General features: G+C 41.7%; 1 protein-coding gene across 4 annotated transcripts in view; it reads left to right on the top strand.

Moving 5' to 3' along the window:
* Mbnl2 (muscleblind like splicing regulator 2) overlaps positions 1–14,612 on the top strand; it is a 148,457-nt gene that overhangs the window by 108,742 nt on the left and 25,103 nt on the right. Inside the window, exons 6-8 of one of the 4 annotated variants that reach the window (XM_059273196.1) lie at positions 3,691–3,744; positions 4,394–4,550; positions 12,574–12,668. In XM_059273196.1, coding sequence (XP_059129179.1) covers positions 3,691–3,744; positions 4,394–4,550; positions 12,574–12,668 — 306 coding nt within the window. The remainder of the gene's footprint in view (positions 1–3,690; positions 3,745–4,393; positions 4,551–12,573; positions 12,669–14,612) is intronic. The other 3 variants (XM_059273195.1, XM_059273198.1, XM_059273197.1) reach the window with 3 other exon arrangements.

Here is a 14,612-nt window from a genome sequence, read left to right as displayed (position 1 = left end):
AGTTGACATGAGAGGCTCTTTGTACCAGCCTGGATACAGTTTGACAAACCTAACAGGCACGATTAGCCAGAACACCGCAGAAAGACTATTATTCTATTTCCTTTTTTAGAAGGACAAATGGGAATGCTGGTTGCAGTAGGAAACGTTATCATTCCAGTCACCTGACTTCCTTGGCTGAAAACAGCACACTTCCATGGGGTAACTTCTTATTCTCGTCCAGAGATTTTTCCCCCTTATTTGAAATAATCATACATTAAGAAAGAATTTAAATCTCCGACTCTCAAAAAGAATCTCAGTTTGAACCTTATTCTTTCATAATACCTCTTAAAACATAAGCATCACTCTCACCAGAACTTTTCAAATGTGAGGGTAAGCTAGTCGAAGGTACTCTTCGGTAGTTTCAACACAAAGGGTGTTCAATCTTCATATACAGTCTTTGTTCACATAAACCAACATGGGGTGACAATGGAAAGAACTAGTCTGTAAAAGGAAACAGGACAATCTGCCACCCGCCAGATAAGTTTCAGTTGTCCCAGAGAACATGCACAGGGACTCTGAGCACCTGCTTCTCATCCGTCTCACTTTGTGAACCAGTAATCAGCACGTGGGATTGTTCTTGCAGGGTCTCCTGGCCCCTGCAGGGTCTCCTGGCCCCTGGGTTTGGTCCTCCCCTGTGATGCTGGCCTGGGTGATTGTCCTTCTCACCTTGACCTGAAGTGGGATGGTTCTTTGATGCTGAAAAGGAATTCTCAGCTTCACATAAAGTCTTGTCATATGTGTCCATCTGTTCAGACCAGCTGGAGGCAAGCATAGGCCAGAGGATCAATAGCACAGACAAGGCCATGGAGACTAGAGCCCAAGTATCTGGCATAAAGTAGAGTTATAGTTAAACTGACCCTTCTTGACTGGTTCAAACAGGCTCCTAACTTACATTGGGCTCCACCACCCCTAAGGTCAGGTCTAAGCCTGAAGGTTGACTGATCATCCAGTGCAGGTAAATACGCCAGCAGTCAGTCTTACCTGGACCAGCACATGTGTGCCAGAAACCCTGCAATGACATGGCTCTTCCTCTGCACAGATTTAAAAAATATATTCTGTGTGCTTCACATTATAATCTACATAAAGCCTTAATATGTATGAAAACCTTAACACTTCAAAACCTCAATGTATCTTAGAAGATATTTGCATCTAATTAAGGAAATACACTGTGCAGTGACAAAAGGAGACATGTCACTATCCCCACTTTACATTCTCAGCTTCGTAACTCCTGTCACTCTGACCTCTAAAAATTAGGTTTCAACTCCAATCAATCAATAAATAAGGAAAAGGAAAAGAAAAAAAAATGGCCATGAAGTTTCCATATGCCTGCCCTAAAAAGAAATAGTTGACATGACTTGTTCCACTTGGAGAACTCTCTAAAGGATGCTCTGTTCAGTCAAAAGTGTGTCCCTGAGCACCAGCCTTTAGAGACTCAGGCTCATCAAAAGATCAACCCACTAGGAGCTTCAAGTACTGGGAAAGTGGGAAACTGAGGCTGAAAGTTGAGGGCAGAAGATTTTGGATTTGGCCAGCTGGTAACCACCCCTGTGTTGTCCCAGTGTGGCCTGGGGGAACAGCTATGTGGTCTTCTTTAGTGAATCAAGGCCAGTTGAGGCTCAAAAACCATAGCAAGCTCTTAGGGCCAACAAGAAGGTCCAGTGAGTAAAGTCATTTACCGCCAAGCCTGATGACCTGAGTTCAATCACTGGGACCCACATGCTGGAAGGAGAACTGTCTCCACACATTTCATCTTGCATACATGTACAGGTACACACACAAATAAATAAAAATAAATGAAAAATGCAGACCCTGCATTAGTTAACAATTTAAAACTGTACAGGGATGAAAGATTTTAACCAAAATGGAATCATGGAAGGTTCATGGTATTGTATACTATCCAGGAATTGGTAGGCATTGTGGCCCATGCTTTTAATTCTAGCATTCTGGAGGCTGATGCAGGAGAATTGCTGTGAGTTCAAGACCAGTCTGGGTTAAAAAGTAAGACCTTGTCTCAAAAACAAAAAGGACTATCTATGAGCTTGAGCTGTTTTTATTTTCAATATTCAGTTTTATTTTGAAAAAAAAATCAATTTCCTATTATTTGATGGCCTGCCTTTATCCAAACTGCCTCCCAGAAAATTCTATTCAGTATTGGCCATTCTCTGCCCACAGTTCTTCCCATTTTATATCTAGTCTCTTTCTCCAAGTTCCATAGCTGCTAAGCTATCTCCTCTCATATTTTTTATCCTGAATCATCAAATGATGAGCAACCCTGCATTTGCCAAAGAAAATATCATTAATTGTCCCCATCTTGAGGGCAAAGCACCATCTCCTTTCATTTCGAATACGATCATTCTCCCACAGAACTTCAGACTGTGAATTCTGTCAGACATACCTTGGGGATTTACCTATTGTGCCAGCCATAAAGGGGGATATTTCATTGTTCCTATTTGCATTGAAGCTGCTCCCTGGATTTCTTTATTTTCACAGAATCCTGTCATAGAATTTTTCTATCTTTTAACAATTAACCAGAAAGAGGAAATTTTTTTCATTGTGGTCTAAATCAGTCCAGATTCAATACTACCTTGGTTGTTTAAATAACTATCTTCCCAACAGTGTGGTTCTAAGTTCAAGGTTCGCTTCTCTTCTGAAAGCAGTTTCCTGCCATTTTAACTGCTTCTTCTAGTGAAGGTCCCGCTTGTCATTAACCGGTTTGATCACTGATCATAGCTAAAAGTACAAATAGTATTGCTAAAGAAAAATTGTTTTAGTACCCAAGGACACGAAATACCTTTTTAAAGGGTACTTTCTTAGTATAACCCGGTAAGTTGTTTGAAATGAATTATAATTTCAAATGTAGTAGAAACAGAACGGATGATAAGTTAGTAACTAGAAACAAAGCAGAGTGAAAGTGAACAATTTGGAATATTCCTGTTAAATTCAAATCACAGTAGGTTTGGGACGTTAATCCACATGATAAGACTCACACTAGCAGAGTGAAGAAAAGAACTGAGACAATTACCCAAGTGATTCAGCCAAAAAATAACGACCCAAACCCAAACTGTTTTGCCTAAATAATCTTGTGTTTGAATATTTTTTGCCTGAATTTTTTTTGTCTCAGTTTGCCACTTCATTTTGTTAGGTTAGATCTAAATTGAAACACACCTAAATGAAGACTTTTCAAGTTTGGATGTACTTTATTTCTTCATTATTTTATATCCGAACTAACTTATCAGATGTTCTCCGGCCCCGTGATCCTTAAAAGTTTTGCATTTCCCCCCTCCTGAAGCAGTATAAAAAAAAAAGTGCTTATGGTGTGTATGCAGCTGCTGTTTTAATATACTTTCCTGAATTTCAAACGTCTATATTTTACTCTCTTAAATGCTTTTAACTAAGGTACAGTAGATGCATTTTTGCTTCAGTACTAATTTAAGGTGTAATGTTCATTTCTCTAGAGAACGTTTTTGTTGTTGTGCATGCCTAGTGTTCTGTACGTTGTATACTGCATTCAGAATATTTTTTTCCTTCTCACCTATCCACAATGCAATGCCGTTCCCATGATGCACCTCTGCTTGCTGTTTACCTGTATGTTAATTCGCTTGACTCCCATTGGCCCACTGCCATCATGTGCTCGCTGCCTGTTATTAAAAGACTCAGTCGACTGCCAAAGCACTGAAGCGACCTCTCGAAGCAGCTGTAGACCTGGTACTTTGACCTTTCACCTTTCGCTTTGCATGTAGCTTTTCAGAGAACCAGCTGAGAGTTGTATGTAAAATACTGGTTGCAGCCAATCATTATTATTAATTTTAAAATGGAGGAAATTCAATAAGGTGTTTAGTCATCTCATTTGCATACGTAATCTGGGAAATAAAATGAATCCTAACAAAATTTAATACCTTTTCCAAATGAGTGAAGCAAATTTAAATTATGTGGCTCAGAAAATTGCTCATTATAATTCTTATTAATCTTTAAATTCAAGAAATTGCCATTCAGTTGAAGAATAGATATTAATAATAACGCAAATGCTCCTTTCTCCCCCTTAGAGTAGTTTAACCTGTTTTAAAAGCTGAAGCCATTTTTTTTCCATTGTTGTTGCTTGATAGTTTTTCTTTTCCTTAGTTGAGATGCTCCTGTTTTTGGGTTACAGAATTCATGCTTTCGCTCTCAATAACAAATTCTCACTCATTCGACATTGCCGCTGTTTAAATTAAGGTGCATGGCAGAGGCATCTCTTTAGCTGTCATTTTTGAAAGAAAGAAAGAAAGAAAAAAGAATGTTGCCAATAATGATCTCTGTGGACATAGAACCCGTGTGCCTTAAGTTGGACACATCCTGTCAACTTCTTCCCTCCTAGGCCTTCCCTCCCGGTGCTCTTCATCCTTTACCAAAGAGACAAGCGCTTGAGAAGAGTAATGGTGCCAGCACGGTCTTCAACCCCAGCGTCCTGCACTACCAGCAGGCTCTGACCAGTGCGCAGTTGCAGCAACACACGGCGGCGTTTATTCCCACAGGTACGTGCCCTTACCGTCCGCGTCTGTGTCCTGTGTCCTTCCAGTCATGTGCTTTCTTCTCGTTTCTTTCAGCTGTTTGGTGGCATCTAGTTGGCTTTAGAAGGTGTGAATACAGCCTGACCCCACCACAGCCGGAGCTATCCAAACCTGTTGACTTGCTTTGATAGCTAAAGGCAGTTAGGATTCGAAAGTCAAATGTTGGGTGGGATTTAACCAGAGACACGGGAGCAGTTAAAGCTTTGTGTTTCTTTCATTTACCCAAGGCCTGTAAAATAGTTTCCTTAACACTCTATGACCTAAAAATATAAATTCCAATAAATACTAACTTTTTTCCCTGCTTCTATTCAGAGCACTAAAAAGTCTAAGGCTATTCAAATTACAGTAATCCTCTACTCATATTTTTATATTCATTCTATCTCTCTCTCTCCATCCTTCTCAACTCTCACCAAGTTCACAAGTATTTGGAGTGCTTGTCTTCCGTTTCTGAGCCAATGAGTGATGTGAGGAGGGGCTGCCATCCCTTCGCCTACCATGGACCGGAGACCATCTGTTAACCACAGGGTCTCAGGGGCAAAAGGTCTTCATGAATTCCTCATCCAGTTGACTGTTTTACAAATGAGAAAACTGAGGCCCCCCATAATCATGAGAAGTGACTTTCCAAGGTGGCACAAGTGACCAATGCCAGGCCTGGTGTCTGATGCCTGGTCCCCCTTACATAGCATTGTACCGCCCGTGGGCTCCCACACGGCGTATACAGACTTCTCCCCAGAATCAGGTTAAAGTGGAATTTTTTGAAGTGGCATGAAAAAAAATCAATTCAGGTGAAGAAAAATAGTATCCACTCTAACTCTCCTCCCTCATATTTTACCCAGTTCAGTGACTTCAGACACAGCCACACGCACATCCCCCACACACACCCACACACCCACACACCCTCACAAACATGGTCATCAAACATTTGACCAGTTCTTCTTACCTTTTAATCTCTGTTAGAAACCGATGACTGAAACCTTGTTGGGAAGAATATCCATTGAGTTTTTCCAAGTGAGAATTCATCATCCCATGATAACAAGTAGACATTGTCACTAATCTACATGATTGGATACATTAATCTCCTTAGATTCCATAGCTTATGAGGAGTTAGGATTGGAGGTAGCTAGATTTTATTTCAGTAATAGTCTTTGTATAAAAACTGTAAATGAATAGTAACCTATATGAGTTAGTATTTTAAATGAATTAGTAACCTATAAACTATATTTATATTAATACAGATGCACTACGTCAGAAAGTACCTGAGTTCTGAATCTGTCTTAAAATACCTTCATTTTTTACCCTATTACATCATTAATTAGTGGCATTCCATGCTGTCCTAGCTTAGCTATATTTGTGATTGTAACCCACCTGAAATAACATAATTACCAGGAGGTTAAGTTACCTACCAGAAGGAAGGTTACCATAGTCACCTGAGGATCCAGTTTTGTTACTACAAGTGTCTCGTTGTAGACCTTGTGGCCACTATATATTTTAAGAGAGAAAAAAATTATTGAATGGAAAAATATGAGTCTGTTTCTGAAGAATGGGTCATATAGACTTTAGCATCTCCTGAGAGCACCAGGGAAACCCTGAACTGAGCATTACAAAGGTCTCAGCAGCCTCCTAAGGCTTGAAAACAGTAATGACTGGCTGGATAAATCATCAAAAGTTTCCTCACTTTAAGTATTTCCCAAGCAAGGGTAAATAGCATAGCTTCAGCAATAACTTGATTCCTGTGGATAAAACATGTTACTGATGAACAGTCCCTATGAGCTGTGGTTGTGTATGCCCGCCCTCTGGTGGATTCCCTAGGAACAGCTCAACTGTGCTGGCAACCTGTAGCCTTTGGAAGCCAAGGCATGGGCTGTGGCCCACCCAGTTCTGTGAATTCCAAGTGTTTATAGCATCCTTGCTACATGCTATAAAGATCACAGTGGATAATCATGTGCATTTTGTGTATTGGAGTGGTATCTGAACTCTCAAGAAATTCATCACACTTCTCTGAAAGGATAGAAGAGGAAATAAATTTATTAAAATAAAATTAGCATAAATTCTCTAACCAATTAAATCCATAGCAGACATCTCCATGGTTATGGTAGGGGTTTTTTTGGTTTGTTTCTTTGTTTCAGGATATATTACTTATAAACCATGTTTTCAACTTTATGACAATGATAATAATCATTCAAGATTTATCCTGGTTGTTTTTAAACCTCTGCTGATCAGGTGATGATATTATATGGTAATTTTTTAGCAGATGGTTAACCTGTTATTTTTAACAAACATTTTTAAAAAAATCTTTCTGTTAATGTTTTACATAAGCAATTATCCACAGATGAATCGAAGGCATTTTTTGTGTGTCCTCTTGGAGATTACCCTGCGTTGAAAGGCCATCCATAGTAAAGCTTTGATATGTACTAAAATCCTCCCATTGACACAATGTGAATTTGGATTTTAGGAGATGTGCCTCCAGGCTGTAAAGATGTTAATGTAAAATGTCACACAGGGTGTGGGCTTCTTCCCCACAACCATAGTGAGATAATTACCACCTTGGCTGGTACCCTGGCACATTCTAGTGGGTGGGATTTTTCTTCTTTGTGTGTGGTAGTTTGTTTTTCTGATAGGGGATGTTTTAAACAAGAAGGTACACATTTCATTTGCTATGGTAGGGAAGTGGCAAAATCACACATGGTCTCAGAACCTGCAGTGTCGTGAATAGCTGTGGGCACCTCTGTGACAAGTGTTCTGAGTCGCTGTGAGTGTTCCTATAGACATTGTCATTGTTCATCAAGATGTCACAGTTCAATCGGTGGTGAACAGTTATTTGCATTTTGCAGATGGAAAAACTGAGGTTGTGTTTACACTACAAAATGGCATGTAAAAGTAAGAGCGTTCCTAGGTAGTCCTGGCTCACGGAAACTTAAGTATATGTGCAATGGAGGAAGCGAATATTTGAGAAGGCTTTCTCCACAGCATCGGCATCCCTGTGACATGCCCCGCTGGTCACAGTGGAGGCAGTGCAGTCCTTCCTTGATTCTCCTTGAAATACTTCGTTACATTGGAAGTGCATAGGGAAGGTTCTAGGCCAGGCATGGCCCAGTAATGAGAAACCACACATGTTACATAAAGTTTTCACACACTTGTAAAAGGATTGTTTATGTTGGGTGGAAACTGTCTGCCTAAAATCAGAACGTATAGATTCCATTCAGTTCAGCAAGCATTCCTTGGACACATGCTATGGTCTGGATTGCAGACCCACAAAGAGAATGCAAATGGGTAGAAACCAGAGTCCACAGTATGATGGATGAGCTGGGGTCTGGGCATGGGCTCGAGGATGAAAGAGAGAGGCAGGGTGTTCATCTTCAGCAGGCAGTGGCACAAACGATGCAGAGGAGGAGGATTTCTCCACAGCAGGAGAAATTGGCTAAGGACGTTGAAAAAGGAGTAAGATTTTACCGTTGGAGGGAGAGCATACTGGGCAGGTATGGCAAGAGCAGGTTTAAAGAAGAGAGCAGCATTCGCTGTGGTAATAGCACATAGTACCCACAGGATCCATGGGAAGAACAGAGGGCAGGACCAGGGTGAGAGGTGGGAATGAGGCTTACAAAGCAGAACGGGACCAGAATTCGGCATAAAGAGAGCAACCCACAGGCAGAAGCCCCGCACTGCCCATGTTCCAATAATTCTTGGCAGGTAGAGAGAGGCTCAGTGAGGAAGCATGGTCAAGCACTCCCAAATCCAGGACACGAGCCAGAATGACACTGTGCAAGTCCCACGTGGTGCCTGCCGGAGCTGCTTCTGGTGGTTCACACCCTTTGTCCACTCACAGGTGGCCCGGGAGGCTTTGGAGAAAGCCCATTCACAAGAGAATACGAAAGGGGGGTTTTATAGAAGTAACTTTGAAAACTGACATAGTTGACTTTTAAATGGGATATTTTATACACAAGCCCTTTAAAAGCTTTCAGGAACAAATTTCTCCCAAAGAGCTTCTTACTGCTGGCTGGAACATTGATGCCGCACAGAAGTACCCCAAGAAGCCCCACACACCTTGTCAAACATGGCCTCTGCCCTTCTGAGTTCACAGCAGAATGAGAGAGAGAGATGCTAAACATTTATGTAAATAGATTGTTAAAATTTAGAGTACTATGAATGAAAAGGCAAAGAGTTCAAATAATTAAATAGATATTAAAATAGAAACTGACTTCGATGGCAGGAGAGGTGGGAAAATTGAGAATGAAATGATTTTCTGAAGAAATGACACATATTTTGACACATGAGAGATGAAAGGAGTGGCTAGAGCAATTTCTAGACAGGAGGAGGGGGACAGCTGTGGGGAGCCCCCAAACAGATTAAAAGTATGGTGTGTTCAGTTGAAATCAATAAAGGGCCGTCCAGAAGGACCCTGGTACCGTGAAGAGGGATGCAGTGGCGAGGTAGTCACAGCCTGGGCTAGAAGGGCCTCCAGCCTCACAGCAGCAGAGGCCGGCAAATCCTCCCAGAAGTGGGGTGACTACCAGGGCAGAATGAGGACTAGGAAGGAGCAAAGCCAGATGTTGTCACACTGATGGCATGGGACTTTCAGAGTCACACACCTATCAGATAAGCAGACAGGTGCTCAGCTGGGCAGAAGCAGCCTTGTGCTGGCTCACTGGGGAGCAGGACCTGGGCATTTCCTTAGGGAAAATGGCATCAGGTAACAGTTGGAGCTGAAGCACCACATGGGTGATGACATCCACCAGGTGTTTCCAGATGTGGAGGAGACAGTGTGAGAAAGAGCACAGCTTAGCATGTGACATTGGAGACCCTTGTGAAACCGAGGTGGAGAGGCCAGGACAACATTTGGGTAAAGAAGTCTGCGATCTGGCAGGACACAGAAAGCGGAGGCCAGAAGTACACTGATAACTTTGAAATGTATAGGTTGAAAGACACCTGGAAGACCCACAGATCAGAAATAAAAATTAAAAGGACCCAGGACAGGATCTAAAAACTCCAGCATATATAGGGAATTCAGCACAAGCTTTTAGAAAATGAGTGTGTGTGTGTGTGTGTGTGTGTGTGTGTGTGTGTGTGTGTGTGTGTCAGACTAAGAATTCAAAGGAAGAAAGTGACTTAGTATACAAGATGTAGGCAAGTGCAAAATGGCCCTGGAATTGTGAGTGAAGGTATAAAAGTGTTCTGCCAATTTGGGCAAGAGAGTGAAAATAAACCAAATTGGAGAGGACTGAAGGACAAATGGAATTCAAGGAAATGAAACTGGGTGTAGGAACTTTCTAGACATTTGGGAAAAGTAGAAAGACAGGGTTGGAGAAGGAGATTACATCAGCTGCAAAGGATTTTGAAGCATGTGAGTCCATCTGTGTGTCTTGGTGCAAGTGTGAAGTTGGATGCACTGGCACATCCCTGTTAAAGAAGCCAGCAGAAGCCCACTTGAAAACCTTTTTCCTAACTTAGTAATGTTAGACTGGTCAAAATTAGGTCAGGCAAGAAGTCCTTATCAAAATGAATAAGACACATAGTTTCCAGAGTCCGAATCTAACGTCTCAGCAGGTAGTTCTGACACTGTCAGCAGATGCACCTATGTTCATTAAAAATACCACTCGGACATCTGCTCACATGACTCTGAATTTCCAGGACTCCTTAGATTGCCTCATCTTACATTCTGAGGGACAGAACCGGTAGCAGATAATCCCGCAGAGCTCCAACACATCTTTTCCACTGTCCTGACTGGCATCTCTGTTCATGGTGGGAACCTGGGGATGTGTGTACATTAAGGCCATCCACAGATAATGTAGTTCTTCCCCAGGAAGCACTGACATTGTCCTTCCTTCCCCACTAACTTAGACACCAATCTCAGATTTCTTAAGACACTCAATCGCTCAGAAGTTATCTTGAAAAGACCATGATCAAATCTCTCCCCTAGGACCTTGTGTAGTCCCAGATCGGCATGATTGCTGCATGATCAGACCTGACAAGTCTTTGTCATAGCGAATCTCGTAGCAAGAAGAGATCCCAGACCGATGGAACTGGTTCTGTTCAGGCATTCTATACTCATTCCTAGCATCCAAGTAGTAGGTTAAGATTTCCCTTCCCTACCTGGCAGGGCCCCCATTTAGAGGCTATGAAATCTTAATTCTGTTCTTATACTTACACTGCTTCTGACATGACACATTTCATCACCAAGCAACTTTTAAAGCAGTGAGTGTAGTGCACTCTTACGCATTTCAGATCTGACCTGAATTTAGCATGGAACTCTATTCTGGCCTTGCCCTTGACTCACACCGCACACAACCTTGGAGGGGTTACACTGTGCCTCAGATTTTTCATCTGTAAAATACCCACTCTCCACCTTAGAGGATTAACCCGATAATGCCTGGAAAATACTTTGAAGTCTTCAAAGAAGGACACTGTGGTACCATCACATGTCATCCTTATTAGAATCATGTTGACCTAGATGAAAGGGGAGAGTAATCAGAGTGGGCTTGGAATCTTATTGGCTTAAAGTTAGTCGGATCTATCTGTGTCTGTACTGATGATGTGAACGGCCCTAAAAACTGTGTAAACTAACCCTACTTATTTCTGGTTGTGCTTGAATCTCACTTTGAATGTTAACTCTAAACCGCTAACCTGTTTCTTTCCCTTTATCACTTTTTCCACCCCCACCCCCCATTGCATGACTTCAGGGTCAGTTTTGTGCATGACACCCGCTACCAGTATTGGTAGGTTTCAACCTTTTTTATTTGTCTTTTATATGATGTACAATGCCTTCACTGTTTGACATTGATTTCAGAGATGGTAGAAAATGCTTTAGGAAGTAGATCTGAAGGCCTAAGGGCTTTAGAGTTAACATGTAAGCTATGCCTGTGTATTAAGAAAATGATGGTTTTTAATGTGACCTCTTATGCTAGAACAATCACTACAGAGACATAAAACCACAAGTACAAGTGTGCTTTTTAATGATTTGTGTTCTGTTTCTCTTTATAGTTTATCTGGTTTAGCATGAGGCAAACAGAGGCAGGCTAATTTCATCAATGTTTTAAAGTTTCATAGTGGTGTGCCTTTATCTCCTCTTTGCTGTGTGTTAGAGTTATCAGAGTTTCCCAGAAGTATTTATTTTTGGAAAAAATTTATACATGGATGTATTTTGAAATAAAGTATCTGAACTTTCTTGCTTAATTATCTTTTTAGAGTGTTGACTTATTTGTGATATATATATATATATATTGTATCTCCACATTCCCTTAGATGGGAACTTTTGATAGTGGAGTCACCTCTCACATTCAGGGCCATGGCACAAAAGACTGTCTTCAGGACATCCAAGCAGTTTCATGTAAGAGTTGAGAAAGTAAACATTGGCAAAATGGATCTGGTTACTTCATAGTAACCACTCTAGAATTTACACCAAGGCAATTTTTTTTTTTTTTGCCCCACTGTTTGTTGACCAAAATAAAACACGATCCCTGAAATTCCAGTTTATAGATGTGATGCTGAATTGGAAAAAAAAATTTTTTTTTTAGTTTAACCACAATTAATTCCAAAGTTCATCTTATCTTAAATTAGGCCTATTGAGCCTTCAGTGTTTTAGAATTTGTGATTAGTCTACTTTGATTATCTTATATTCTCATTTCATTGGATATTACGAGTTCTCATATTTTGAGAAGCAACCATTGTTATAGTCACAATACACTCTGAATTGGGAATGGCTCTGTCATTGGAAGCAAAATGTTTACAAATACATCAATCAAAGCAGTGTGCTTTGGCCTTTCTGGGAATCACTGATTATGTTTGAAGACTTCCTTTAATTGTACTTGTAATAAGCTATTTTCCCTTTTTATTTCTCTCCCATGCTTACCTGCTTTGCATTGTGATTGCATGCCATCTGCTGGTTTAACCCATGATGGCTTGCTGCTCTGATATTCACCATGCCAAATACCACTTCTATTACCATAATGCTACACCCTCCTGTTCATTGCTCCCATGGTTCCCCTCCTGAAAGTACCCATGATGCACAGCGCTACGTCCGCCACTGTCTCTGCAGCAACAACTCCTGCAACAAGTGTCCCCTTCGCAGCAACAGCCACAGCCAATCAGGTTTGCTCCTTTTAAAGCTTTCTTTCACAAATCCCGAACTCTAAATGAGTGCTGATATTTAAAAAAAAAATTCTCGGTGAGAATTTTTTTTTCATGTTTATCCATCAAATTTTATTTTTTTAATTAGTTTATAGCAAGCATTTGTGGACAGGTTGCACTTATTTAGAGTTAACATTTACTGCAAATAATGATGTAGCTATGTTTTGTGTTGCACTGTTTGTTTTCGTACCTAATATTGTGTAATTAACCTGACAGGCTTAAATTCCTTTTAGTGCAGCGTTACTCATCCAGTGGCTTGTGAGTTGCCACGTAAGAAGTGTAGAACCACACCTGTGGGTGCTCCCAAATCAGCTACACTTTGGTTCGGTTCATTCTATAGTGGAAGAAAAATGAAAATTCTCCTCCCGTCTTCTAAGTGTTAAATTGGAGGTCTGAATAATCCTTATGAACACTGACCTTGGTCACAGATGCTGACTCAGTATCCACTGGCAGATCTGTTCAAATCTGGTGTAAGAGCACACCACCCTAGGAGACCAGTGTGGCCAACCCTGGGCTCACCATGGTGGGCTGGAGCTGAATGTGAGAATTGACTGTGTTGGCTTATGCATGTGCCACTGGAACAAGGGCGATGATTCTCACTGGGGAGAGCCAATGAGCTGTTTCCTACTCTGTGGTCAAAAGCTGACCCTGTCCCCGATGCTGCCCAGCAGCCAGTTTACACGCATTTGCTGGCCACTAGAGACCAGTGTAAGACAGCAGCGTGTCCTCTCATCTCACCTAGAAAAGCACCTGACACAGAGGCCCTCCCTTCATAGGATAATTTTGGGGTTTTTGTTTGTTTCATTTTTGTGTTTTGGTTTCTTTTAAATAAACTTAACTGTGCTGAGAAAAGGTGGAAAGGATAAAAAGTAGCTTGGGACACCAGTAGGAAGGCCAGGCAGACAGGGAAAGTGGTGAGTTAGACTCTGGGGGAGACTACACAAGGGCGTAGATGGCTGTTCCTGAGCCTCAGCTTGCAGGCTGCAAGGGCAGGGTCGGCTCCGGTGAACGCATGACCCTGGTGCTCGGGGCTTGCACTAAAGGAGAGGAGGGGCCACGCTGAAGAGCATGAATAAATGTCACCCCCACTGTGTCATCTGGTAAAGCAGAAGACTGAGAGGAAAGGGAGGGAGCAGGCCAGGGCACACCAGAGACAATTAAAGAGGACATGTCACCACCTCTCTGCTCTTCACTGTGCAAGCCTGGCCGCCAAGGAACACCAACTTGGCTTCCAAACCAGTTCCACAAAAAGCAGCAAATACATTCCTGAACTAGGAAAATTGGGTTCTGTTTATTTGTTTGTTTGTTTGTTTGGTTAATTGGTTGGTTGGCTAGTTGGCTGGGTGGCTAGTTGTTTGGCTGACTGGATGGATGGATGGATGGATGGATGGATGGATGGATGGATGGATGGATGGATGGATGGATGGATGGATGGATGGTTGACAAGATGGCTGGTTGATTGATTGGTTGTTTGGTTTGGTTGGTTGGCTGGCTGGCTGGGTGGTTGATTGGCTGGCTGGTTGTCTAGTTGATCCAATGGTTTTAGACAGGGATGGGAGAAAGGAGAGAGACTATGCACCCTTGTAAGTAGGTTCAAAGCCCTTCTCACTCACTTGTCGTGGAGCAGCTGGATGCCTGCTTTATAAGTCTATGTCCTGCGTCTCAAAACCAGATTCATATGAGTTTGATCCAGTTTATGCTGCAAAATCCCTTGATAGGGAAACAAGCTTCAGATATAATCCTATGAAAGTATCTGCTTCAGTAAAATTTCACCTGTGCTTTCTGGCAAATTGAGCGCCCCTGATCCTCAGAAGTCTTTCCTAAGAAAGGAGAGGGGGCAAGATAAAGAAATGCTTTAGAGCTTTAGAGTAAATCCCTGCCTGCCATGCAGCCATGAGTGACAGA

Source organism: Peromyscus eremicus, chromosome 9, assembly GCF_949786415.1.
Source record: "Peromyscus eremicus chromosome 9, PerEre_H2_v1, whole genome shotgun sequence".
Lineage (NCBI taxonomy): Eukaryota > Metazoa > Chordata > Mammalia > Rodentia > Cricetidae > Peromyscus > Peromyscus eremicus.
This window is presented reverse-complemented; position numbering and strand designations above follow the sequence as displayed.